The sequence below is a fragment of the Globicephala melas genome, chromosome 3 (genome assembly GCF_963455315.2).
Source record: "Globicephala melas chromosome 3, mGloMel1.2, whole genome shotgun sequence".
In the NCBI taxonomy this organism is placed as follows: Eukaryota; Metazoa; Chordata; class Mammalia; order Artiodactyla; family Delphinidae; genus Globicephala; species Globicephala melas.
This window is the reverse complement of record NC_083316.1, coordinates 166,148,719-166,174,264: the sequence shown is the minus strand read 5'-3', so window position 1 is coordinate 166,174,264 and position 25,546 is coordinate 166,148,719. Positions and strand designations below refer to the sequence as shown.

General features: G+C 54.6%; 2 protein-coding genes across 4 annotated transcripts in view; both read right to left on the bottom strand.

Moving 5' to 3' along the window:
- C3 (complement C3) overlaps nt 1-12,844 on the bottom strand; it is a 34,775-nt gene extending 21,931 nt beyond the window's left edge. The window contains exons 1-19 of the mRNA XM_030879456.2: nt 12,722-12,844; nt 12,026-12,218; nt 11,038-11,200; nt 10,870-10,940; nt 8,764-8,858; nt 8,578-8,660; nt 8,393-8,483; nt 8,193-8,295; nt 7,943-8,069; nt 7,676-7,791; nt 7,429-7,575; nt 6,534-6,743; nt 6,215-6,421; nt 4,773-4,931; nt 4,281-4,410; nt 3,932-4,003; nt 3,553-3,750; nt 1,584-1,695; nt 1,231-1,316 (exon numbers count right to left, since the gene is read on the bottom strand). Coding sequence (XP_030735316.1) covers nt 1,231-1,316; nt 1,584-1,695; nt 3,553-3,750; nt 3,932-4,003; nt 4,281-4,410; nt 4,773-4,931; nt 6,215-6,421; nt 6,534-6,743; nt 7,429-7,575; nt 7,676-7,791; nt 7,943-8,069; nt 8,193-8,295; nt 8,393-8,483; nt 8,578-8,660; nt 8,764-8,858; nt 10,870-10,940; nt 11,038-11,200; nt 12,026-12,218; nt 12,722-12,792 — 2,434 coding nt within the window. The 5' untranslated portion in view covers nt 12,793-12,844. The remainder of the gene's footprint in view (nt 1-1,230; nt 1,317-1,583; nt 1,696-3,552; nt 3,751-3,931; nt 4,004-4,280; nt 4,411-4,772; nt 4,932-6,214; nt 6,422-6,533; nt 6,744-7,428; nt 7,576-7,675; nt 7,792-7,942; nt 8,070-8,192; nt 8,296-8,392; nt 8,484-8,577; nt 8,661-8,763; nt 8,859-10,869; nt 10,941-11,037; nt 11,201-12,025; nt 12,219-12,721) is intronic.
- Nucleotides 12,845-18,842: 5,998 nt separating this feature from the next.
- Nucleotides 18,843-25,471, bottom strand: GPR108 (G protein-coupled receptor 108). Of its 3 annotated transcripts, none has more exons than XM_060297256.2 (18): nt 25,333-25,471; nt 24,508-24,627; nt 23,648-23,698; nt 23,336-23,418; nt 22,390-22,514; nt 22,212-22,273; nt 22,057-22,125; nt 21,856-21,960; nt 21,512-21,645; nt 21,328-21,403; nt 20,786-20,859; nt 20,579-20,696; nt 20,362-20,492; nt 20,233-20,276; nt 19,932-19,981; nt 19,660-19,743; nt 19,406-19,557; nt 18,843-19,240 (listed from the first exon to the last, which is right to left on the bottom strand). In XM_060297256.2, exons 1-17 carry the CDS (start codon nt 25,450-25,452, stop codon nt 19,420-19,422), a joined length of 1,584 nt encoding a protein of 527 aa, XP_060153239.1. In that variant the 5' UTR covers nt 25,453-25,471; the 3' UTR covers nt 18,843-19,240; nt 19,406-19,419. The 3 variants fall into 3 exon arrangements, with proteins under 3 accessions (XP_060153239.1, XP_030735318.2, XP_030735317.2); XM_030879458.3 differs by having other exon boundaries at nt 18,844-19,240; nt 19,430-19,557; XM_030879457.3 differs by having other exon boundaries at nt 18,846-19,240; nt 19,424-19,557.
- Between the last annotated feature and the right edge of the window lie 75 nt (nt 25,472-25,546).

Sequence of the window (25,546 nt, the reverse complement as noted above, 5' to 3'; positions counted from 1 at the left end):
TACAACCAAACAAACTTATACTAGAGTATATTAAGTTCTGAGTTTGCTATAAATAAAATACACTTAATGTTGTGAGTTTTAATACACCTAGTTTTAAAATGTTTTAGTGTTTTCAATAGTTTTTCAACCTCTTTAATGCTCTGGAAAAAATTAACCTTTAGAATATACATAAAACATGCACATGGGACACATCTTTCCTTTTACCTCAAACCCCATTATGGCTCGGCACACTGCTGGTTTATATTTAAAATCTGGATATTTTGTACAACATGTTTTTTTTGCATTCATTTTGATTTTTTTCCAAAAAACCTATTGCATGAAAATATGATTTATCTTGATGACTGAGTTTTTTGGCACCCACTTAATTTTGCATTCAAAGTCAGTGCCTCACTCTCCTTGCCCCATTCTCAGACCTGCTATAAGTCATCCATGTTTGGCTAGGGTGTGTCAGGGTCTCACACCCAGCCCTTGGTGGCGGTGGGGCGGGAGGGCAGCCCTTTTTTTTGTCGTGTTTTTGTCGTGTTTCACAATCTAACCACCAATGTTTCAATCACTCATTTCATCCCGCTTCCTCTTTTAGTTTTTCTTTGTTGACCTGTTTTTTTTTTTTTTTTTTTTTTGCGGTACACGGGCCTCTCACTGTTGCAGCCTCTCCCGCTGCGGAGCACAGGCTCCGGACGGCATGTGGGATCTTCCCGGACCGGGGCACGAACCCACGTTCCCTGCATCGGCAGGCGGACTCTCAACCACTGCGCCACCAGGGAAGCCCTGTTTTTTCTTAATTGCTTTACCCAGTATCATGGCAACATCACCCCTGCAAAGTTTTTGTTGCTATAAATCATTCTGTATGATACTATGATGAACCCTGACCTCAGCTAAGAACTTGCAGTGATCATGATGTATCCATGCATCCTTCGATTGTTACAAATGCACCATGCTGGTGGGGGATGTTGATGGTGAGGGAGACTGTGTCTGTGGTGGGGAAAGGGGTATATGGGAAATCTCTGCACCATCCTCTCAATTTTGCTCTGAACTAAAACTGCACTAAAACTAAAATCTATTTACAAAAAGCACAATGTCACTCACATTCTACACTCTAATGACTCTCCAGGAACCAGAGGAAAGTGTCAGCCACCAGGAAACAAAGGATCTGTCAGGATTGAATGAGAAAATGCCCGGGGCGGTCTGGGGTCCTGGCCTCCTGAGGACCAGACCACCATCCTCTCTCACCTTTCTTGTCTGACAGGCTCACAGCCAAAATCTCCCAAGTGGTGATGGAGTCTTTCAAAAACACGTTCATGAGCTTCGTGGAGATTCTGGATGGGGGAGGGGAGGCATTAGAAGATACCTAGCATGGTGGAGGGGGAGAGCTGGTAGGGAGGGGCCCCAAGGGACAGGGTTGGAGTGGGGCTGGCGGGTGGGCATGTGTAGGTAGCCCCAACTCTTCTAGGCTAGGTTGCGTGATTCCACAATGATTCCAGAAAAGAGGGGGCATTGAGGTGCGTGCAAACTCAACGTCCAGTCTGGGGTGATGATAGGGGCTGGCCTGGGGGTGGGTGGAAGTGGGAGCATCCCAGCCTTACCCATTTTTGTCTGCGACTTTAAGGTCCTCAACAATGGTCCACAGCCAGCTCTCTGGGAACTGGCTTCGGGAAATGATGTCCTCCTCCGGGATTATTTCCTCATCCAGGTCACCTGCGGGGGGGGTGGGAGTTAAAACAGACCCACTTTCCCCACTGTCCCCTTTTAGATATTTATCTCTATAATACCCTGGAGGGATTCCTAGCAGTGACACACCCAGGGTCACGTGATCACTTCCGGGGACCCTAGGCACATTTGCCTCTGGGGGCTCCTTTCTCCATAAAAAAAATTAAAAATCGTATTTTACAATTCTGTTGGTAGAAAGGTGAAAATAAGCCAGGCTGAACTGGATTGATTTTTTTTTCCTGTCTTTGATTTCCAAGGGAATGAAAACATTTGCATGAATCAGCCTCTAAAAGCATCATTGGCCCCCAAGCACCGTGCCTGCTGTGTCTGATGGTTACGTCCATCCTGAAAGCAACGGGGTGAGCTGAGAGATTTCCCCAGACCTGGTGGAGATTGCTGAAGAGATGGTGGCCTTTAAATGCCAGCTTGACCCCGTCTGCACCTAAACGAAGCTGGGCTGGAATAGAGTTCAACCCTGGCTGGGCTTTCCTCAAAAAACGATGCACAGATTTTAATTTGGTTCTGGGTCTGCCTAACGACAAAGTAGGTGGAATTCCAGAGATGCCCAAATCTACCCATACTCTGGAATAACCCATCAAAGTGCCCTTGGGGTACTAACTTTTAATCAACCCTCTGTCTCACCCCAATTGGCTACAGAAATGACACAATGCTGGAAAAAAAAAAAACACAAAACACCCGTGTGCGTAAATTATACCCCAGTAAATCAGAAGTTTTGTCCAAATTTACTCTTTGCGAAAGAAAAGTCTTGGGTCACTGGAGCAGACAGCACCACGTCTAGTTATTGCAATTTGCAAAGAGACTGAAGGTAGAAGTCTTTGTTCACGCGTGTTGGGAATCTTTGTGTCTTTGGAGCGGGGGAGGGGTGGAGGAGTTGCTAGCTTTCCAGATAAAGGGATTTAGACCTACTTGACCCCTTTGGCAATGGAGGCCATTGAGAGGTGTCTGCAAACATTCAGTTTTGACAAAGCGCATCCTGGCAGAAAAGTCCTTCTCTTAGTTGAGACATATTAAAAGATGTTTAAAAAAAGGAGGGATCAGTTCACACCGGGGTCCTCTGCCTCTCAGCAGATGGCAGTGGGGACTCTTGTTATTTCTGTAAATGCCACTTTGTGGTGGAGACCATTCTGGTTTTGCTTGCAATGGGCTTCTAAGAGAATTTTCTCTTGGCTTTGCTTAAGACTGACTTGGCCTGAGATATAAAGTTTCAAGTGTGTACATCCAGAACTGAATGAATGAATGAATGGACGAACATCGATTAGGCGTAAGTTAGGCACCTCTCTTTGGAAGGCAACATGAATTAGTTTTCTTTGGTGAAGGCAAGGCTAGAACCCATCTTAGTCTTCCCATTGGCAACTAGTGTGACCAGCCCTATCATCTAGAACGTGCCCTCAGACCACGGATGTCCTGGGCACTGCTAAGGTCAAACTTCAGAGTGACAGGGCCAGGGCCAGGATGACCCTCCCAGGCAGGAAGTTCCTTTGCCTCAGGATGAGCCTTCCAGGCAAGGGAAGAAGGACCTAGTCCCCCATTGGACTGGGTCCTTCTTCCCTCAGACCTGAATCACCTAGCTCCTCATCTGAAGGCTTCTTTCTTCCTCCGACAGGCACCTCCTCTCTCCTCGGATAAGCACCTCCCTCCTTGGACAGGCACCTCCCTCCTTGGACAGGCACTTCCTCCCCCCTTGGACAGGCACCATCCCCCTTGGATAGGCACCTCCCCCCCCCTTGGACAGGCACCTCCTCCCCCCTTGGACAGGCACCTCCCCCTTGGACAGGCACCTCCTCCTCCCTTGGACAGGGGCCTCCTCCCTGCCACCCGACTCACTCCTGGCCAGCTCCAGGGTCCCGTCGCGGCTGTGCTGTAGCCGCAGCTGGGCGATGTATTCACAGCAGTCCAGGAAGGCCTTCACGCATGCGTCGCCTTGCAGGATGAACTGGGCCCGGCGCTGGCACGGGAACTTCATGGGGTTGTCCCGCATGCCGTCCTCACAGCACTTGCGCAGCTCCTTGTTGTACTGACCGGCTGTGGGAGCACAGATCCCCCGCCCCGCGCACCCTCAGCCTCGAAGCAGGAGGCACTCAGGACAGACCCCAGGGAGAACTTCCCCACGGCCAGGCCCTCCCCCTCCCTCTCCGTCTGGGATCCCGTAGGGGCTGGATCTCGGGTGGGAAGCGGTGGGCGAGCGCCGACGGAGGGCTCCCACCTTTATCCATCCTCTTTTCCATGAGCTGCACCGAGCGGCGTCGGCGGGGGGCTGGTTTCGGGCACTCAGGATCTACGGGCAGGTGGACCGGGAACCAGAAGGATTAGGCATCTACTGTGTGTCCTTGGTTTCCTCCCCACAGTGGCCCCCCGTGAGGTCGGGGTGTTATTGCTCCCATGTGACAGATGTAAAGACTGAGGCTCCGAAAGAAATAATACGCCAGATGGTGGCGGAGGCGGGACTTCAATACCCCCACCCCCATCCCAGAGCGCTGCCCTTAACCTGTTCTCAGTCTCTGGGAGGTGGAAGCCCTGCCCCTCCCTAGCCCTGCTGCTGGCTGCATCCTCACCTGTCCTCTGGTTGGTCTGTAGGCCTTTGCTGGTCTTGAGGGCCAGCCCTGCATCCGTGAAGACGCCGGCATAGTCCCTTCCACTGCCTGGGGTACAGCCAATGTCTGCCTTCTCCACTACGTCCCAGATCTGCAGTGGGGAGTGGAGGCCGAGAGTGTGGCGAGATCGGGTCAGCCGTGCCTCCACCGATTGGCCAACACGTCCATCCAACCCCACCCCATCCATCCTCATACTGGTCCCCAGGCTGGCCGGCCATGGTGGACCATCTGGAGTTAGACCTGGAGCTGTGTCCATCCCCGGGACCATCCCCAGCTTGGACCCTTGTCCATCCACATTCTCATCATCAACTTGACTTCAACCCATCCCCGTATCTGCGTCCATTCGGACCTCTACACTTAACCCACACTCAGACCCATTTGTTCCCCCCAGCACCATTCCCCACCTCAACCCAACGTCGTCTCTAAACCAACCTCAGTGACGCGGGGGCATACCTTACTCTGGGTCAATTTGTTCTTCTTATTCAGCACAAACACGCCCTTGTCCACGGCCACCAGCCCCACTCGGGACCCCTGGTCAGCCTCGATCTTCAGGGTTATCTGTTGCCCAGGCCTATGGTGCTTCTCTTCCTTCCCGCCATTTTTCACCACCAGCTATGGTCAGGGGTGGGGTTGGGTGGGGGGACGTTTGGAGGGGAGGGAGGGAGAAGTCAGCCCTGCGAGGCCCTGGTCTCTGGAAGCCAAAGACAAAGGAGGTCCTGGGCTGGACTGAAAGGAGAGAGAGAGGAAGGGAGGCAGGCAGAACCGGCCTCAGGCAGAAAGTCAAGAAAAGAGAGAAAGCCAGGAGCAAGAGAGATACTGAGTACAAGCTTCCAGTTACAAAATAAATGAGTCTTGGGGATGAAAGTCAATAACCACGTAGTATCTCTGTATGGTGACACACGGTCACTCACTAGACTCATCGTGGTGAACACTCTGAAACGTAGAGAAATATCGAATCACTATGTTGTAGATCAGGAACTAACTTAGTGATGTAGGTCAATGGTACTTCACGACAAACAAACAGACTCAGAAAATGAGATTAGATTTGTGGTTACCAGAGGTAAGTGGAGGGGGAACTGAATTACAACTTCCAGTTGTAAGATGAATAAGTACCGGGGGTGTAATGTACAAGATGCAAATATATATAATTAACGCTGCTGTACGTTATATATGAAAGTCATTAGAGGAAACCCTGAGTTCTCACCACAAGGGAAAAGATTATTTTTTCTATTTCTTTAATTCTGTACCTCTATGAGATGATGGATGTTCACTCAACGTACTGTGATCATTTCACGATGTACGTAAGTCAAATCATTATGCTCTACACTTTAAAGTTAGTGCTGTGTGTCAATTACATCTCAATAAAACTGGAAGAAAAAAGGATACTGAGACTGAAACATAAAGGGAAGAAAAGAAGAAGAGAGAGGCAGGAACCCTGCAAATGGAGGAGAGGAACAGATTCAGAAGGTTGGAGAGAGGTCTTCCCTGGTGGCGCAGTGGTTGAGAATCCGCTTGCCAGTGCAGGGGACACTGGTTCGAGCCCTGGTCCGGGAAGATCCCACGTGCCGCGGATCAACTAAGCCCATGTGCCACAACTACTGAGCCCATGTGCCACAACTACTGAAGCCCACGCGCCTAAAGCCCATGCTCTGCAACAAGAGAAGCCATGAGAAGCCCGCGCACCGCAGCGAAGAGTAGCCCCCGCTTGCAACTGGAGAAAAGCCCGAGTGCAGCAACGAAGACCCAACACAGCCAAAATAAATAAATAAATAAAATAAATTTTCAAATTTTAAAAAGGAGTTGGAGAGAGACAGAGCCAGAGGGCCCAAGATGGGGAGAGTGACAGCCAGGTGGAGAGTCCCCAGATGGGCACAGAGAGATGCCACAAAGCTTACCGTGCCCACACATGAGTCCTTGACATCCACCCACACGGAGTCGGCCACCACCTCCCACTGGTTGTTGCTGGTGATCAGCGTGTAATAGGCCACCAGGCGGAAGGAAGGGATGAAGTCCGGTGTGATGGTCATGGGCAACACCACCAGGTCCTGGCCGGGCTCTCGCACCTGCCGCCCCACCTTCAACAACTTCCCCTTGTTCATGACCTGGGAAGAACAGGTCGGTATAAGTATCGGAAAGGTAAGAGGGAGGATGGCGGGGGCAGCCGGGATGGTGGAGGGCTCCCGGGGGTGCTGGGTGTTCTAGGAAGCCACAGACCAAGTAAGTGTAGTAGTGGATCTTGGCTTGGTGGCTGGGGTCCGTGCGCAGGTGGAAGTTGACATTGAGAGTCTCCCCAGGCCTGAGCTCCACTCGGGGCACAGAGAGGTGCAGGTAGTTGTTGGAGTTGCCCTGGGTGTTGTAGGGTAGGGCCTGCATGGTCCTAGTCGCCTGTCGCGCCTCTGGGATATTCTCCTTCCGCGTGCGTACCTGGGCGAGGAAAGATGGATGCATGCTGGCCCCCCAGAGATGTCCACACCCATATCCCTGGGACCAGGGAACATGGTATTTTATGTGGCAAGAGAGACTTTGCAGATGAGATTAGGTTAAGGATCTTGAGGAAATGGGGAAGAGATGGGATTATCCAGGTGGGCGCAATGCCATTGCAAGGGTCCTTATAAGACGTCTAGGCAGAAGGTAGGACCCTGCTGTGCAGATGAGAACCCTTCTATGCATGCAAACTACCGTATATATGTAGGATGGATAAACACCAAGGTCCTACTGTATAGCACAGGGAACTAGATACAGTATCCTGTGATAAACCATAATGGAAAAGAATATGAAAAAGAAGGTATATACATATATATATATATACAGTTATATATATATATATATATATACAGTCATATATATATATATAACTGAGTCACTTTGCTGTGCAGCAGAAATTAACACAACATTGTAAATCAACTATGCTTCGATAAAATAAAGTAAAAAAAGAGCCCTTCTATGTAAATGAAAACATCTCTCTGTGGATGGTACATCCCTTTATGCAAATGAAAGGACCCCCCGGATGCCCAGGACAGGATCCCTTTGTGCAAACGTCAGGACCCTGCTCTATAAAATCAAGCCCCCTGTCTCCTGGTGTGGGGTCGCGAGGCCGGCCCGGACTCACGGTGATGGTCAGGGGCTGCCGGTCGTTGAGTGTGTTGATGCTCAGCTTGGCCACACCGTCCTCCTGGGTCAAGGACTGCACGTTGGTGCCCTGGGTCACCACCGGGATGTGGCGGGCAGGGGAGCCGTCGGGGTTCGTCACGAACACCTGTGGGTGCAGGCCAGGTGGAGGGGGTTCAGGCAGACCTAGAGGCATGGTCAAGCTCAGGAGCGGTGGAGGGGGTTTGCAGCCCCGCCCTGGGTCTCACCATGAGGTCGAAGGGCATGGCGGGTTTGAAGAACCTGGGGGTCTTGGTGAAGTGGATCTGGTAGGGGGAGGTCACGATGGGGATCCCGGTACGCTCTGCCTCCACCATGTCGCTGCCTGAGGGGGGCCAATCGTGAGGGTGGGCTCCTGGGCCACTCCTCAGGACCAGGCCTCCCCCCTCAGATTGGACTCTGCCTTCATACTGGGCCTCCCATCTCAGACTGGACCGTACAGTGGTGCTGGGCCCCTGCCCTCAGCCTGGCCTCACCTGAGTGCAGGATGACGGTGACAGACACATATAAGGACTTGCCCACCAGGGCGTCGGCTTGGGAGGGCTGTACCCCGTTCAGCAAGACCTGTCGTTGCAGTTTGGCCTCCCCAGTACCGTCAGTGATCTGGGGGAGACAGTGAAGGCTCAGCGGAGGCGGGGGTTGGGGTGGGGAGGGGGGCTCAGGTGCGGGAGGGGCGCTGATGGGGACAAGAGTGGAAGAGACGTAGAGGGGGCCTCTGTCAGGTACCGGAACACGGGTGAGGGAGTGGGCCAATGAAATCCTCCGGTCGTCGTCCTGGACTCCAAAGATGACGAAAGCCGTCCCGTCCACATTCTCCCCGTACAGGAACCTGTGAGGCGGGAGAGCCTCAGATTCTCCCCCCTCCAAACTCCTGTGGGCTGTGGCTGAGCCCCTCCCCCCCAGCTGGTCCCTCCCCTGTCCCTCACCTGGCAATGATGTTGACTTTCAGGCCGTTTGGGTCATCGATGTAGTAGAATTTCTCTTCAGGCTCCACTTGGACCTCAAAACTGGGCAGCACTGGGGGAACAGGTCGTGGTGGGCAATGAGCCCAGAATTATGTGCTCCCCCCTCCTTCCCCACGCTCCCACCTGCGGCTCCCTGCTCCCCTTACCGTATTCCTTCACCTCAAACTCGGCAGAGAAGACCTGCTGCGGAGAATCTTCGTAGTGGGCTTTGATCTTCCACTGCCCCATGCTGTGGCGAAAGCAGGCTAGTGATCTGACCAGACCTAGCAGCCCCCCACTCCCTCTTCTGGGGCAGGGGAGCCCTGAACCCCCTCCTGGAAAGCGTGACATACTTGACCAGCTCTGGGATGTTCCAAGACAAGGGTAAGACGCCAAACTGGTTGTGAGAAGACAGGGAGTCCCGCTTGATGGGAATGCCGTCGGGGGTCTGTGGGAGACAGGGAGAGAAATGGCTCTTCAGAGACCAGGCTTAGCCCTTTGGCTCTCCCCTCCCTCTCTGTGTCTGGACAGTGTCGTGTCTACAGGGGCAGTGGTTAAGAACATGCACCTGAGCCAGTCAGCCTGGGTTCAAATCCCCACTGTGCCACTTACAAGCTGTGTGACGTGGGCAAGTTACTTAACCTCTCTGTGCTCAGGGTGCACATCTAGAAAACGGAGATAATTATAGCTCTATGTCACTGGTTTGGTATGGTGATCAGTGTCTCTCTGAAGACTAAAAAAAACTAGCGTTTATCACCTACTTTTGTGCAGGACCCTGCACTAAGCATCTGATTTGTATAACTCACATATAATTGCCCACATTTGCCTTTTTTGACCTAAAGCATAGCAATGTCGCATGGCTTGACCTAACACACATATGATTTCATTCGTTGCCAACAGTTAAACAACGGGAGACATCACATAGGAATCTGGTGTTCCGGCTTCTCTTGGAAATTGGGGTAATTGTGGATAACGTGCTCCTGTTGGCACAAGGTGACATTTCATGGGAGCCGGGCAGCTCTGTGCCTTTAGAGGAGGTGTGTGTTGTGTTCTCTGTTCCCCGCATATCCCACAATCCCTAAAGCCAGCTCACAGCCTTCAGAACCTGGTCCCTGTTAGGTCTGTGTGATCTCAGTACATACTCACAAAGACCCCGTGAGGAGCACATACTCCATTCCTTCCCTTCCTTCTCTCTCCGTTCCTCCTACACTTGTTTTTCCCTGCCCATCGCTCCCTGCTTCTTTCTCCCCTCTCCTTCCCTCTCACCCTTCTTCCAGTAAGTTTTTATTTACCCTACTACCTGGCAAGCATGGCGTCAACAGATAATTCCTTTCCGTTTGGAATTTAAGTTCAAAGGATGTTGGGAGAAGGTGCAATTAACAAATGAATAAATCCAATTTAGAAGATGCTAAAGGGAGATGGCCCGGAAGGAAAATAAGAGTGGAGGAAGGGAAAATGAGAGTGGAGTGTCTGTGTGTGTTTGGGGGGGGGGTTGGGGGGGCGGGTGAGAGAGGGGGTGTTGCAATTTTTTTTTTTTTTTTTTTTTGCGGTACGCAGGCCTCTCACTGCTGTGGCCTCTGCCGTTGCGGAGCACAGGCTCCGGACGCGCAGGCTCAGTGGCCGTGGCTCACGGGCCTAGCCGCTCCGCGGCATGTGGAATCTTCCCAGACCGGGACACGAACCCGTGTCCCCTGCATCGTCAGGCGGACTCTCAACCACTGCGCCACCAGGGAAGCCCTGGGTGTTGCAATTTTATGGGGCGCTCAGAGAGGTCTCACTGTAAAACTGGGACACTGGGGATATTTAAGCAAAGACTTGAAGGAGGTGATGGAGCAAGCTGTGCGGAAATTTGGAGGAAGAGGGTTTTTTGGGTAGGGGGAATAGCCTGTGCAAAGGTCCTGGGGCAGACTGTGCCTGGGCTGTTGGAGGAACAGTAAGGAGGCCGGTGTGGCTGGAGCAGAGTGAGCGAGGGGGAGACAGGGAGGAGGTGAGGGCAGGGAGGGGACGGGGTAGGTAGGGCCAGCCCTAGTGGGCAGCGGGGAGGACTTGGGCTTTTACCTCGAGGGAGGTGGGAGCCCTGGAGCGCTGCGGGCAGAGGAGGGGGTGCTCACAAGCGCCCTCTGGCTGCACTAGCCGGAACAGACTACATAGAATTAGCGTCTGTCATTATCCCAATCTTCAGATGAGGAAAAGGAGACTTGGAAAGGTGAAGTGACCTGCCCAGAGTCAAACAGTGACCAGGGGTTTATCGGGACCCAGAATCCACGGGCGCAAGCATCTCTCTACGTAGTCTCCCCGGGCCCCCGCCCCCTCTCCCCATCTGTGTGCCTCTACATATTTCTTTGCCTTTAGGTCTCTGCTGCTGGGCTTTGGCCGGTGTCTCCTTTCTCTGTCTCTATCTCTTTGTCTCTCCCCGAGTCTCTGCCCCGGGTAGGTCTGGGGCCCCGGTTGGCTGGTACCTCAATGCTGACGATAACTGTCTGGCCCACGGGCAGCAGCTTGTGGTCAACGGTAAAGATCCGATAGAGGACTGAGACGAGGCGGGAGAGAAAGGGAGAGCTGGGTGAGGCCCTGCCCCTCCCCCCAGCCCTGCCCCCGGCCCTCTCCAGCCACCCCCAGACCCTTACCCGTGGAGCCTGGGGTGTAGATGGTCTTGTCCGTCTGGATGAAGAGGTACCCACTCTGAAGGCTTATCAGCACCACCTTCTCCACCAGGACGTTCCCGAAGGCCGCCTGGACAGTCACGAATTTGTGCCCCTTCTCTGATTTTAACTCCTTGCTGGCCGGGATCTGGGCATGAACAGGGGATTATTAGGCGTCTGCTCTAGGGCCCCTTGTCTTTGGCTGGATCCACACCTGCCCCTCTTCACAACAGAGCCTGCCCATCACTCCTGGTCTCCCTTGTTTGCCAAAGTCTGGGGAAAAAAAGGGTACTTGGAGAGAGGGCAAGGGCAAGAGAGCGGGTGGGAGTCAGAGGGAAGGATGGGAAGGGGGAATCAGACAGTGGGCTCAGAAGAGGGAGAGCTCAGAACGGGAAGGGGACTCCGAAAGAGGAGGAGACTCAGAGAGGGGAGGGGCTCTGAAGGGAGAGAGGGCTTAGAGGGGGAGGGGCTTGGAGAGGAGGGGCTCAGAAATGGGGGGGGGCTCAGAGATGGTCCTGCTTGGAAGGGGGTGGAGTTGAGAGAGATAAGGGGGCTATGTATAGCACAGGGAACTCTGGTCAATATTATGTAACAACCTAAATGGGAAAAGAACTTGAAAAAGAATATATACAGGTATATGTATCACTGAATCACTTTGCTGTACACCTGAAATTATCACAGCATTGTTAATCAACTCTACCCCAATATAAAATAAAAAGTTTAAAAAAAAAGGTGGAGGCACCTCAGAGAAAGCACTGGAAGAAGCAGCGGGAGGGGCTCAGCAAAGGGAGGGACTCAAAAGGGGCGGAGATTCAGAGAGGGGAGGGGCTCAGAATGGGGAGGAGACTCAGACAGAAGGGGCCGGGCTCAGATAGCGTGGGTGGGGCTCAGAGAGGGAGGAGGGGCTCAGCAGCCGGAGCGCTCAAAGAGGGGGTGGGGTGTCAGCGGGGCTGGGCTCCCCGTGCGTGCCCACCTTTATGGTGACGGTGCCCAGGTAGCCATTGGCACTGTTCAGCTCGGTGTTTTCGCTGGACAGCACTTGTTTCTTGGACGGGAAGTCGTGGACAGTGACGGCGACTGGTATATTCCCTTCCCCTTCGTGGGCCTCCAGCACCACCGTCTCCTCGCTCTCCAGACGCAGGATGTTGGGGGTGATCATGGAATACCTGCCAGAGGGGAGCACAGGGCATGGAGCTGTCATGCCTGGAGCCCGAGATGCCAGCCCTATCCGGTTAGCGCTCTGCCCCAGCCCCTGTTCCCACAGGGGATCTGGTGACCGGCAGACAGCTCAGGGGCTTCAAATCCCATCAACTCCTGAACCTTCAAATCAAAACCACCAACTCTGGGAGCCCTGACCCCTAAATCTTTAAACACCCCAAGTCTCTAAACACCCAACCCTGGAACACCCTAAACTTCTCCCTAAACCTCTAGCACCCCAGACCTATAAATACAGCCAACTCCACCTCCTCATTCACATACACCCATACGAAATCCCTAAACCCTTAAATCCTGAAACTACAAACTCCCAGATCCTATGAAGTCCAAACTTCCCGTCCACAGAATCACCCAACACCGCGCATGCGCCCTAAACTTGCAGGGACCTGTACCCACAAATGCCCACTCCTATCTCAGAAGCAGCCTTGTTTGGGGTCAGGCTGTGACTACTCACATGGGGTCCCCCAGGGCCAGGGGGAGACTGGCCAGCAGCAGCAGCAGACTGGGACCCGAGGTAGGATGCATGGTGCCAGGACAGTGAAGGGACAGAGGGATGGAGGGACAGAGAGACAGAGGGGCAGGGGGAGGAGTGAGCAGAGCTTGCTGGAGGCTGCCTTTTATCTAGCTCCCGCCTTTCTCCCTCATCAGCCCAGCCCTCCACTCCCCATGGGCTCCCCACTCCCTGGTACTGCCCCAGATTTCTCAATAGTATTTACTAAGTTTTTCAGTCTGTGGGGCAGCATGAACTTGGGGTAAGTAACCCGAGGGCATGTCCTCCTGCAACAGGAACACAACAGCCTCCTGCCCTGGGCTCCCTCAGGGTCAAGGCCAGCTGGTGAACAGGGGTCTTTCCCTGTCACACCCACTTGGTAGTAGAGGAAAATTGAGGACAGAGGGGCCCCCCCACCCCAGATATGTGGGCCTGATCCTCAGTCCACTTTTGGCTGTGCATTTATTCACCAAACCCTCCCTGTGAGTCCATCTCTATGCTGGCAGCTGGAGTCCCACTTCTAGAATCTTCCATGCTGGGGTGGGGGTGGGGGACAGAGTCCAGCACCAAAGCTTGTAGCCCCATGGAGTGCCTTCCCCAGTGGAGAAGAACTCAGCTTCTTGGGGGGTCAGGGAAGGCTTCTTGGAGGAGGGGACATTTCAGCTGGGCTTTGAAGTATGTGTAGGAGCTCACCATCCAGGTAAGAATGTTTTCTAGGGCAAGGAGAGCCTGGAGCTCCCTTCACCTCCTCTCATCAAGAAACCTGAGTAGTGGAACTTCCCTGGCGGTCCAGTGGGTAAGACCCTGCACTTCCACTGCAGGGGTCACGGGTTCAAGCCCTGGTCGGGGAATTGAGATTCCCCCATGCCTCAAGCTGTGGCCAAAAAAAAAAAAAAAAAGAGGCCTGAGTGGCTGTGATGGTTTATAAAAGTCATAATTGAGGAAAGTCCCATGGCTAGCTTTTGTGTTACATCAGCAACCTCTTAGCATATTATTATTATTATTAAAAAATGTATTTAACTTTTTGCAGACTCCTATGGTTCCGCATCTAAAAATAACCTTCCTCCTGCTCCTATCGCTAGCCGTCAGGGTCTCAGACATGACCATGTAACCAAATCTTGTGTTTCTTTCCAGAGGTATCTTATGTGTTTACAAATGTTCACACGTTTTAAAAGCAAACATCAGCAAAGCTCTGCACACTCTTTCTTCTGGTCTCCCTGGGTTACGCCTTTTGCTGTTTCATAAACAATATACCTTAGACATTGTTTAATATCAGTGCTCAGAGAGCTTCCTTGTTCTTACAGGCAACTGCCTAGTATTACATTGTGTGGAAGTAACCAGACTGGTGGACAGACAGACTTCCTATTGTTACAAAACCACACTCCCTCCAGGGAGTAATCTTGAGCTTGCATTATTTCCAGCTCTCACAATTATTAAGTGGTAGACTTTGGGCAACTTACTGATAACCACCTGAGCCTCAGTTTCCTCCTGTAAAGTAGGGTTATAACAGCAGCAACTTCAAAGGGTTCTTATCGCAACGAGAAGAGATAATTCTGGATCAAAGCCTGCGTGCAACGGTAATCTTGCTAGATAGCGCTAAATTCTCCTCCATAATTATATTGATTTGCATACTTGCCGGCCCTGCACAGAATCGCCAATTTCCTCATGGCCTCCCCTTGAGGGCATATTGGCAAAACTTTGTATTTTTGCCTCGGTGTCATTTTAATTTGATTTTAAGTTGGGCATCTGGCGGAAGGGGGGATGTGAAGTCAGGTGTCGGAGGGGGATGGTGTGTTGATGGGGGATCCAGACCCCTGGAGGGCTGTTTTCCAAAGCTTCCTTGAAGGGGTTAACGGGGACCTCACTCTGATTTCCTGTAAACCGTGCCATTTTCCTGGTCATGCCCCCGTGCGCCAAGTAGGGGGTGGCGTGGAGCAGTAGAACAAACCTGGCTTGTGTCTACTTTGATTGCGACACCCTTTCTTTGGAAGAGGAGGCGGATGAGGCAAACACCTGCTTACTTTCCAGATATGGGGTTCCACTTCTGAAACTGGGAAGGGGGCCACCTGCTAGGATTCCCCCAAACCCCAATATTTACCTTCCTCCCCTTTCCCCCCACCAAAATACCCACCCAGTCTCCTGGTTTCATTATATCCTTAAAGCATTCAGGGTTGTGATTTAACAACCTTGAGAAGGAATTCCTGCTGGCCTCGGTCTCCCTGCAAGCCTGGCTGCTCCTACCCCAGAGCCTCTGTTAGTACATCTGAGCAATGGGACTGATGGTAGTTCCTGCTGTTTTGACAATTAAGGGAACACAGATGGCTTGGAGCCCTGGGCTTGGAGAGAAGGCTCATGGCCATGGTGGTGGAGGTCTGGGAAGGGTCCTGCCCATGACCTCCAAGAATTGACCAGAGGGATGGAGGTGAAAGTGGACCAAGGTCTCCTGGAAGGGAAGGAAACCAGAGGAATTCTTCCAGGCTTTTTCCTGGGGAATGGACATTTGCGCCCAGAAGTTTGGGAGGGCGATGGCGGGCAAGATAAGCCAGCAGGGGAGAGAGAGAAGGAGGGAGAGTGAGGCTGCTGGGCAGGTTCTAAGTGGGATATCTAGGAGACTCTTTTTTTTTTGGCTGTGCCACTCCGCTTGCAGGATCTTAGTTCCCCGACCAGGGATCGAACCCAGGCCCCCTGCCCTGGAAACGCGGAGTCCTAACCACTGGACCGCCAGGGAATTCCCTCTAGGAAACTCATACTGACAAAGTATTTGTTATTTGCCTGAAATTCAAATTTAACTGGGCATCTGTATTTTGTCTGGCAACCCTAGCTGGGGTGCAAAGAGAGAATAAAGGGAAAAATGGGCATGATTTCTAGGTGGGGGGAGCCCAGGTACCCCCTTCCCCTCCCCTGCACCTGTCTCAGTGCCGTTATCTCCCGGATGTACCCCATCCCCACCCTTTCCCCATAGAGGCGCCGCCACGCCAGGGAGCAGCAGAGACCCCCCTCTCCCCCTCCCCACGACCCCCGCCGGTTCCAGGATGGGTGCTACACTGCTTTCTGGGAATCTTCCTCCAGGACCCAGAGCCAGGCCCTGCTTCCAACCACCCCCGCCATCCAGCTCCCAGCCCCACCAGCAGCCCGGACTTCCCCTTCCCAACTCATTACTCATTAACTTGTGGTTAACCTTGACCTGATTAAACCCATCCACTTGCCCTCTGGCTCCTTCCCTCCACCACCTCACACAGCATAGCAGAGGCCTGGGCACCAGGGACCCTTTTTTTTTTGGGCTGCGCAGCAGGGCTTGTGGGATCTTAGTTCCCCGACCAGGGATTGAACCCAGGACACCGCAGTGAGAATGCAGAGTCCTATCCACTGGACCACCAGGGAATTCCGGGCCAGAGGTTTTAACTGCAGCTCTGCCTTCTCCCAGCCTCGATTCCTCATCTGTAAATTAGACATTCACAGCCATGGAACCTCCCTCTGAGTCTTGGGGTGACAGCACGTGGCATCAGGCAAGCTGAGTCCAGTGCCCAGCACATGGCCAGCGCACAATGTACTTGAATTTTATTTTTACTAACACCTGCTCCTCTTCTCTCTTGTCTTATTTCGGTGACAGTCCCTCCGGGCCTCCAAGCCAGAGTTCCACCCCCGCCCCCGCCCGCTTCCTCCCTCTCCCTCATCCATCCCCTGTGAGCAGCCCTGTGATCCCTAGGCTGTCTCTCCCAACCCATCCTTTCTCTCCATCCCTAAGGTCCCGGCCTCCTTGCTGTAAACTCATCTCTTCCAGGTCATCTAGTCCACAGCAACTGGGCATTTTTTTTTCTAAAACACACCTTTGCATTCTTTCTATAAAATTATGATGCATGATACAGGAATATGCGCTAATGACTGTGAACATCTCAGCTACAGCATCTTAACGATTTTATGCATCTAACTTGTTTATTCCAAATGCCTTAGGTGCTATTACTATCCCCGTTTTACAGATAAAGAAACTGAGGGCTTTGGCCACTTGCCCAAGATCCTCTAGCTGGTAAGAACTGAGATTTGAACCCGGCAGCTGGGCTCCAGAGTTTGTGCTCCTAAACCGTATGAGTTCCTGACTGCTGCTATAACAGATGATCACAGCCCTGGTGGCTTAAAACAAGACATTTATTGGGCTTCCCTGGTGGCGCAGTGATTGAGAGTCCGCCTGCCGAGGCAGGGGACACGGGTTCGTGCCCTGGTCCACATGCCGCGGAGCGGCTGGGCCCGTGATCCATGGCCGCTGAGCCAAGAAAAACAAAAACAAACAAACAAACAAAAACACTGGAAAACAATACATTTAGTATGCTGCAGTTCTGCAGGGCAGAAGTCTGAAACTGAGGTGTCAGTAGGGCTGTGTTCCTCCTGCAGGCTCTAGGGGAGAATCCGTTCCTGGGTTTTTCCAGCTTCTAGGGGCTGCCTACATTCCTTGGCTAGTGGCCCCTTCTTCCATCTTCAAAGCACATCATACTAGCCTGTTTACAGCATCACATCTCATTCTCTGATCCTGACCCTCCCACCTCCCTCTTTTTTTTTTTTTTTTTTTTGCTGTACGCGGGCCTCTCACTGTTGTGGCCTCTCCCGTTGTGGAGCACGGGCTCCGTGGCATGTGGGATCTTCCCAGACTGGGGCACGAACCCGTGTCCCCTGCATCGGCAGGCGGCCTCTCAACCACTGCGCCACCAGGGAAGCCCCCGCCTCCCTCTTAAAAGGACCCTTGTAATGACAACGCACCCACTCGAATAATCCAGAATCATCCCTCATTCTAAGATCCTTAATTGAATCCCACCTGCCAAGTGCCTCTCGTCATGTAAGGGAACATAGTCACAGGCTCTGGGGATTAGGGCGGGGACAACTTGGGAGAGCCATTACTGCCCACCCCAGCATGCACGTGGTGTAAAACGCCATCCCCGTACTACCACGTCCCGCCCTGCTTTAAACTCTTCCTTGGCTCCCGTGGGCCCCAGAATCAAGTCCAAGTGCGTCTGCCTGCTTTTAGGCTTCTGCCAGCTGCTCTTGCCCTCCCACTGGCCAAGCCAGACCTGCAGTGGCGCTTGCAAGCTATTCTGGGCATTGCCTTGCTGCATAATTTCCTCAGTCTGCAATGCCTTCCCACTTCCTTCTTTGTCTGGCTGGGCTATATATTCATCTGGGCCCTAGTTAGACACATTTCCGCTTACAGGAAGCCTTGACCCCAGCCTGATTCCCTCCCCCTGGCCCATGCCTGTGGTCCCCACCAAGGAGTATTTTTCAGAGCTCCAAAATAGGTTCAGAGCGTTCTAGTTAAAGAGTGAAGTGGGGTGGGGGAAGAAATGCATCGTGGCGGTCTGCCCACAGGTGTGTGTGCAGGTGTGTGACCAGGTGCATCTCTCCTCTGAACTCCTCAAGGTTCAGAGAAATCCATGAACGGTCAGCCTGTGTTGCAGGGCACTGTGCTGAGCCAGACTCCCATTATCATGTGTGATGCTCAACTCTATGGGGTCTCCATTTTACATGCAAGGAAACAGAGAGGTTAAACCACTTAACAGTCACACAGCAAATGGGGGCAAGGTCAAGAGGCTTGGTGGCAGGGAGTCCAGGTGCAGAGGGGCAGTGCACGCAGTGGGAATGGGCAGCTCTGGAACCAGACTGCTGGTGTTTTTGAGTCCTGAGCCTTCTAACAACTTGTTTGCTGTGTTACCTTGGGCAAGTTACATAGCCTTTCTGTGCCTCATAAGCTTTTCAAGAGTTAAAGACCCTGGAAGCCTTAGAATAGAAGCCTTAGAATACAGCACTCAGCCTGAGCCACTTAGGAGTCACCCAGTCACCATTTTTTTCCTCCCCTCCAGTCTTTGCACACGCTGTCCCCTCATCTGGGCCTGTGTCTTTCCCCACTCTCTCTGCTCACCTCTGATTCCCCAGGCTGGGTCAGGGCCCTGTGATGGAACCATCTGGTGACACCTTGAGTGTTGGGACCGGATGGGTCCTGGTCACTGCTCTGTCTTCAGGACCCGGCACAGGGCCTGGCACGCAGTGGTCGCTCAATTAACATTTATTGAATGTGCAAAGCAATGGATACTGCAACCTCTCCCCGCCCCGTGCCCCCAACGGATCTCTCAATTTCAAACCCCTGCATTAGTTCTCAACCCCCAGAAAGGCAAGAAACTGGAGTAGCAAAACAGATCGGTCATTATTGTACAGTTGCAAGTGGGAACAGGGTGCTCAACATCTGTGAGGGAGGGGGGCTGTCTGTCTTCTTCTGAATGAGCTCCAGGAACTCAGGTCCCAGGGAACTGGATGCCTTGTGAGCACTGGCCCCTTCCTCCCCACACGCTCTTTGGGAGAAGCCGGAGCAGGGAATGTGTGAAGAGAGGGGGATGAAGGGGGATGAAGGAGTGTCCGAGGAAGGGACATGATCACAACAGCTCTCGCCTGCTGGTCGTTTTGTTGACTTTGGACAGGCCTTCCCGGAACCCAGAATCGGTCATTCTGCAGGCAGACAGTTAAGGAGATAATCCGTGAGCTGAGGGGAGCCAGGCCCCGCCCATTCAGCCCACCACACCTACCCCAGAGCCTCTTGGCCCCGCCCCAGGCTCCACCCACCTGCCCCACAGCCCCGCCCTCCAGGCCCCTTGCTGCCCAAGCCCCACCCACCCCAGCCCGAGGGCTCACACTTGCTTCATCTGCACATCCTCCTCGTCCTCCTCGTCCTCCTGGGGCAGCTGCAGGTACGGGTTATCCCTTGTGGGCTGGAACTTGTAGCCCGTGAGCACGAAGAAGGCGAGAGTGGAGCCCTCCACCAAGAGCTGGGGGCCAAGGGGGCAGAGTGGGAGTGTCAGGCACACGCCCCCACCTCCACCTCCACTGTCTGGGCCACCCTCCGCCCTACCTGGGGCCTCAGTGCTCACCTGGTACAGCCACTGCCACTGGAAAGGCACGGCCACCCGCAGCAGGATGGCGATGATCCGTGTGAAGTAGATGTAGCAGATGACCTGCAGGGACACGGGTGGGCACAGGGCTGAGGGACCCCTGGGGATGCCTGGGGAGGGGGGCTGGGGATTATGGGCAGAGGGCGGGGGGCGGGGCTCCGGGGGACTGCAGATGGAGGGGTTAGGGTGGGTGTGCCAGTGGGCTGGCTGTTCCCCCTCCCAAACTTCCCAAGTGAGCACAGGGCTCCTACCATGACGTAGTAATGCCGGAAAAGCTTCAGCTTGGCCAGGTTCACTGCCACTGAGGGGTAGGCACAGAGAGTGGGGGTCAAGGGAAGGAGGCGGGGGGCAGGACGAAGGGGACAGGGTGGAGAAGGGCTGTGGACAGGAGGACATTTGGGTGAGTGTCTCAGGGGCATAGCGTGGAGGGGGATGTCCCAGGATGGTGAGGGGGTGGAAAGGCAGGAAGAGGCAGTCAGAGGGGATGGAAGGGGCATCCAGGGGTCAGCAAGAGGGACCAGGAGCGGGCCGAGGGCCGAGGGCACAGCTCACCCTTCCCATCAGTGCCAGACGTGTCCTGGAGATGCCGGATGGACCTGGGAACGAGTGGGTGACGTGGGGGGCAGTCAGCACTGCCTCCACCCGTGTCTGCAGGGGAGGGGGTCGGGTGGGGGTCCTCACCAGACCACGGGGAAGAGGATGGCGCCGCAGCAGATGAGGTCCACCAGAAAGAGGATCTCCTTCCAGACGCCGTAGTCGCTGGTGCCCTCCTCACGGGACTCGATGACAATGTAGGCCACGTTGGCCAGGACCTGCGGGGCGGGGGTGGGGTGGGTGGAGTGGGTGGGCCCAGCCTGCACTCATGTCCACCTGCCCACCCTGGGGCCTCCATGTGCACCTGCAGCGAGATCACGATCCCGAAGACCTTCTTCTCCTTGTCGGACAGGATGTACTTGATGAAGGCCCAGCCGGAGCCGATCAAGGCGATGGTGATGAAGAGGAGGGCGCCCTTCAGCCTGGCGGAGGCGGGCAGGGGCTGTGCTGAGACTCGGGGGCCCGGCCCTCCCCTGCCCGCCGCCTGCCCCCGGCAGAGAAGGGCACTCACAGATGCGTGATGTAGTGCATGACAGCGAGGCCCTCGATGGGGTGGCCCTGGCTGTTGATGAAGTAGTAGTTGATCTGGAGGTGGATGGACGGATGGACAGTCAGACGGATGGACGGGGGGATGGAGGTGGTGGTGGTTTGGGAACACCGACAGTCACTGTCGGATGGGTGGCCAGGAAGTGGACCGAACAGAAGGTCACGATCAGGATGGTGAATGGACTGAGAAAGGGACAGTCACAGCCAGAACGGCGGCCGGACAGATGGCTGGACAGTCACAGCCATGACAATGGAGGGAAGGTCACAGTCGGGTGGATGGACAGTTAGACAATCAGCCCGGTGGACACTCATAGCTGGACCCACAGACAGCTGGACAGGACTGGATGCACAGCCGGCCACGGTGATAAAATGGATGGACAAATGTATGGACAAATGGAACTCCCAAGCCCAGGGTCTGCAGAGATTTGAGGAGTGGCTTGTAGGGGCTTTTTCCTGGCCCCTGACACCCCAGCCCACCCCATCCTGCTCCCGGCCCAAGGCTCTCACACTGTGGAAGAGGAGAGAGACGCTCTTGGTGAAAGCCAGGGCTGCCATGAGCCAGTGGATCTTGAAGACGTTGTACCTGGCAGCGGGGTCGGGGACAGAAGAGAGTGGGAGGGCATCGGTCAGGGGTAGGAGTGGGAAGGTGTGATGAGGGGAGGTGGGGAACCCCCAGGGGCAAAGGCATTACGTGTTCTTGCAGAGGATGGACACCCAGAAGATGCCGGAGGCCAGGAAGCAGGCGGACATGACCATGTACAGCTTGAAGAGGGGGATTTCCGCCGCCGACAGGAAGCCCTCGGGGTTCTTCTCCCGTATCATTACCTGGGGAGGGGACAGCGGTGGGCAGGGGGATTGCGCGCTAGCTCCAGACTTGCGGGGCCCTGAGTGTGAGTCTGCGGCTCTCCCGCTCCCTCCCTGGCCGACTCCCTGTTTCTGAGCCTCAGTCTTCCCGTCTCCCAAATGGGCACGGAGTACCTGGCCTGGCGTGAGCGCTCCGCGAACCTGCTGCCCACCCTCCTCACCCCTGCTCACCGTGATGTCGAACGGCTGCTCTCGGCCCGGCACCGAGTTGTAGCAGTTGTGGAAGTTGAGGTTGTACTGGCCTTCCTCGGCCCTCGAGCCGATCACCACGTGGAACTGGGAGGTGGGGCAGACAGAGGGGAGAGGAGGCCTCAGCGTGGGTGGTCCCCGCTCTGTGGAGGGGAGGGGCTGCAGGCACCCCCGGACACTCACACTGAAATTGTAGGAGTTGTTGAGATGGCCCAGGCCCAATACCAGGTCCTGGTCCTTTCCACCAATGCCCTGAGGGGACAGAGGACCTCCATGGAGCATCAGCCGGCCCCCCCTGGGGGCGGGGCTTCCTCCCTCCTGCCCTGGCTTCCCCATACCTGCTGGTCGGCTTGTGACCCTGTGGGTTTCAACTTGGCCTTGTCGGGTGCAGTAGTGGTCCCTGCCAGGGGCAAGCAGGTGACTTTAGAGATAGATAGACAGCAGAATGATGGGCGGGACGTGTGGAGCGGCCCTGCCCACCCGCCCCTCCATGCCCGCATGGCCACCCTGACTCACCGCCATCCACCTTGGGGTTGACCCTGTGCTCTGACTTCGGGAGCTCTGGTTCGGAGGGCGCTTCGGGGAGGAGCCCGGCAGAGATGAACAGCTTCTTCTGTTCCCCATACTTTCGTACCTGGACCCTGTGGGATGAGGCTGGGAGGCTGAAGGCTGGGGTCAGGCACACCTGCTCTGCTGAGGGACTCAGTGGCCCCTCGGGCCCTCTGGGGCTCAGCGTCGGGCTCCATCAGTGGTCCCCAAGTTGCAGCATTTGGCCACCACCCATCAAGATGGCTGCTGCATCCCTGAGCTGCCTGTACCGAGGATTAGTTGTCACTTCCTGTGACATTAAGTCACTCATTCTACTGAAGTACACACTATTTAAAAAGAAAATGCTGTACATACAGAGAGGCAACAGAGTATCTTTGGACCCTGGGTTCAAATCCCAGTTTTCAGCCTCAGTGTTTTCATCTTTAGAATGGGGATAATAACAGTCTGAGCAGTCAATGAGTTAACACCTGTAGAGATCCCAGGATGCTGCCTGGCGCACAAGGTGCATCCTACACGCACAAATGACTTGTATTAATTCTCACAACACCCCTCTGTGTTGGGTCTTCTGCCTTGAGACCCGAATACTGCCTGGGCACTCCTCCCCTCTCTCCCTCCCATAATCAGAAGGCTTGAAGGCAAAATTAAAAAGCGAGTGACAGGAATTCCCTGGTGGCCCAGTGGTTATGATTCGGTGCTTTCACTGCCGAGGGCCCGGGTTCAATCCCTGGTCTGGGAACCAAGATCCCACAAGCCACGTGGTGCGGCCAAAAAAAAAAAAGCGAGTGGCTTTCTCCAAAGGAGTCACGGTTCTTTCTGGCTGGTTCTGATTCCACCTGATCAGCTCATGTGGGAAGCACAACCAGGGAAACCCCAATGACGGCTCTCTAGGGGAGCCGCCAGCCCTCCAACTCACTGCAGATCCTTGGTGTTGATGAGGAAGACAGCCAGAAGGTTGCTACTGTTTTTCCGGAGAGGACAGTCATGAGGGTCCCGGCTCTGGAGAGTGGGCAGCAGGGAGCCTTCGTCACCCCCTCCCACTGGTCCAGCCTCACTCTGCCTTCCTCCCCATCCCCCCGGGCAAGGGAGGGTCTCTCCCTGCTCCCCCCTCTGGGAAAGGACAGGGATCTTTGGGTTCCAGATGCTGACAGACCATCCTGCCCTTCCACCACCCCTGCCCCTCCACACTCCCCCCCTCCCCCCCTCCACCTCTGCCCCCTCCACTCACTGAATAGGAAGGAACACTGCCAGATCGAATACGGGTCAGACTGAACCCCACCTGGCAAGAAAAAGAGATGATGTGAGGGACACCAGCAGGGACCTCCAAGCCACCTCTATCAGTGGCAATAGTAACGTAACCTCGAATTTCCTCAAAGCCTACTAAGCGTGAGATTCCGTGTTCACTCACTTCACTGACTTTTCCCATCTGCCCCCAGCCCCCCAACCCTCTTCCTTTAACTCCTAACCATCCTTGCCCCTTGACTGGGATGTCACTTCCTCAGGGAGACCTTCGCTGGTCCTCGACCTACCCACCCTGTTTCCCCCCATTTAAAATGTTGATGTAAAAAATAAATTAAATAGAATGTTCATGGCTCCCTGCCTTGGGCTCTGGAAGCCAACACACTTGGATATACATTCAGGCTCTTGGACTCTGAGTAAGCCACATGCCCCTGAGTCTGTGTAAACACCTGTAAAATTGGCTTTACAGGTGTAATATTTTCACAGCATCCCTGAGAGGTGGCTATGACAGAACAGACTCATGGAAATAGATTTGCATGGTACCTGGTACCCAGCGGGCGTTCAATAAACACTAACTTCTCATTTCGACTGCAGGAACTGGGGCTGTCTTGTTCACTGGTAGGCTCCCCTCCCCCCAGCTCAGTGCCTGGCACGTACTGCATGAGAAATTATTATTCCCAAGTTACACATGAGGAAACAGGCTCAGAGAGATCAAGGGACTTGCCCAAGATCATATGGGTGAGAGGCAGAGCTAGGATGTGAATCCAGAATTGGGGCGGGGGGAGGGGGGCGGAGCTCAGAAACTTGTGCACCTCTCCCTCCTCCAGCAAACTCCTCAAAGCCCCTCACCAATGGGGCTTTCTCATCTGTCTCCTGGAGGCCCAGCCGCAGGAGGCTCAGGTCCACCTCCAGAGAGCCGTTGGTGTAGAAGCCAAAGCTGTTCAGCTGGATGTCTGCTCGCTTCTCCCCCTGCCAGAGACCAAGAAGGGAGAGGCACCTCAGACTTCCCACCAGCCCAGCCCCAGGGCTCTAGCATGAGGTTCCCCCAAGGGCTTCGGGCCCCTCTGGGTATCTCTATATTTAGGACAGGTCCAAAGGGTGACGGGAGAGGTTGAGAGGGCCAGCTCTGGAGGCCATAACCTTAATCCCAGGCAGGGACAGGCTGGCTCCGGATCCTCTGGCCACTGTTCGGAGAGTCCAGGATTCGAAAGTCTGGGATACCTGGAAGTCTCCCTATTGGGTAAGCATCACCCGGAGAGCAGAGTTACGCATCTTGGGGTGCCTGGCCCTCACCTCCCGGAAAATGTTTAGATTCCAACTGAGCCCCCAAGAACCCAGTGAGTACCCAGAGGACACTATTCTAGAACCCCCAGGGACTTCCCTGGGTGGCGTCAAGGGTCCCTAGCGTCCCCAAAGCAATCCCAAGAATTTAGAGGACTCAGAGTCCGCCGTCTCCGGAGATGAACCCCCCCCCGGTGGGCGGGGCCCGACTACAGCGCGGCGGGCCAGGCAACTCCAACAGGAGGACCGAGGGGGCTCCTCGGACGAGACCACTCCGGACCTGGAAGCGGGGGGCGCCGGACCGCTCCATCCGGGCGAAACCACTCCAAGCCAGGGGCTTTTCCGGGCCAAAGCTGCGACCCACACCCCAGACCGCCGCGCGGCGGGACTCACCGTCAGCGTCAGCCGGTGGATGCGCCCAGAGCAACGGCCTAACAGCAGCAGCAGAAGTAGCCGCTTCCCCCACTCCGCGGGGCTCCCGCGGGCGAGCCCCCTCCTCTCGCTCACGGCCATCTCTGAAGCCAACGCCTCCCCCGACACCGCCTCTGACGCCCTCAAGCCCGCCAATCGCCGCACGGTGGGGGCCGACCCTTCAGCTTTTTTCAGC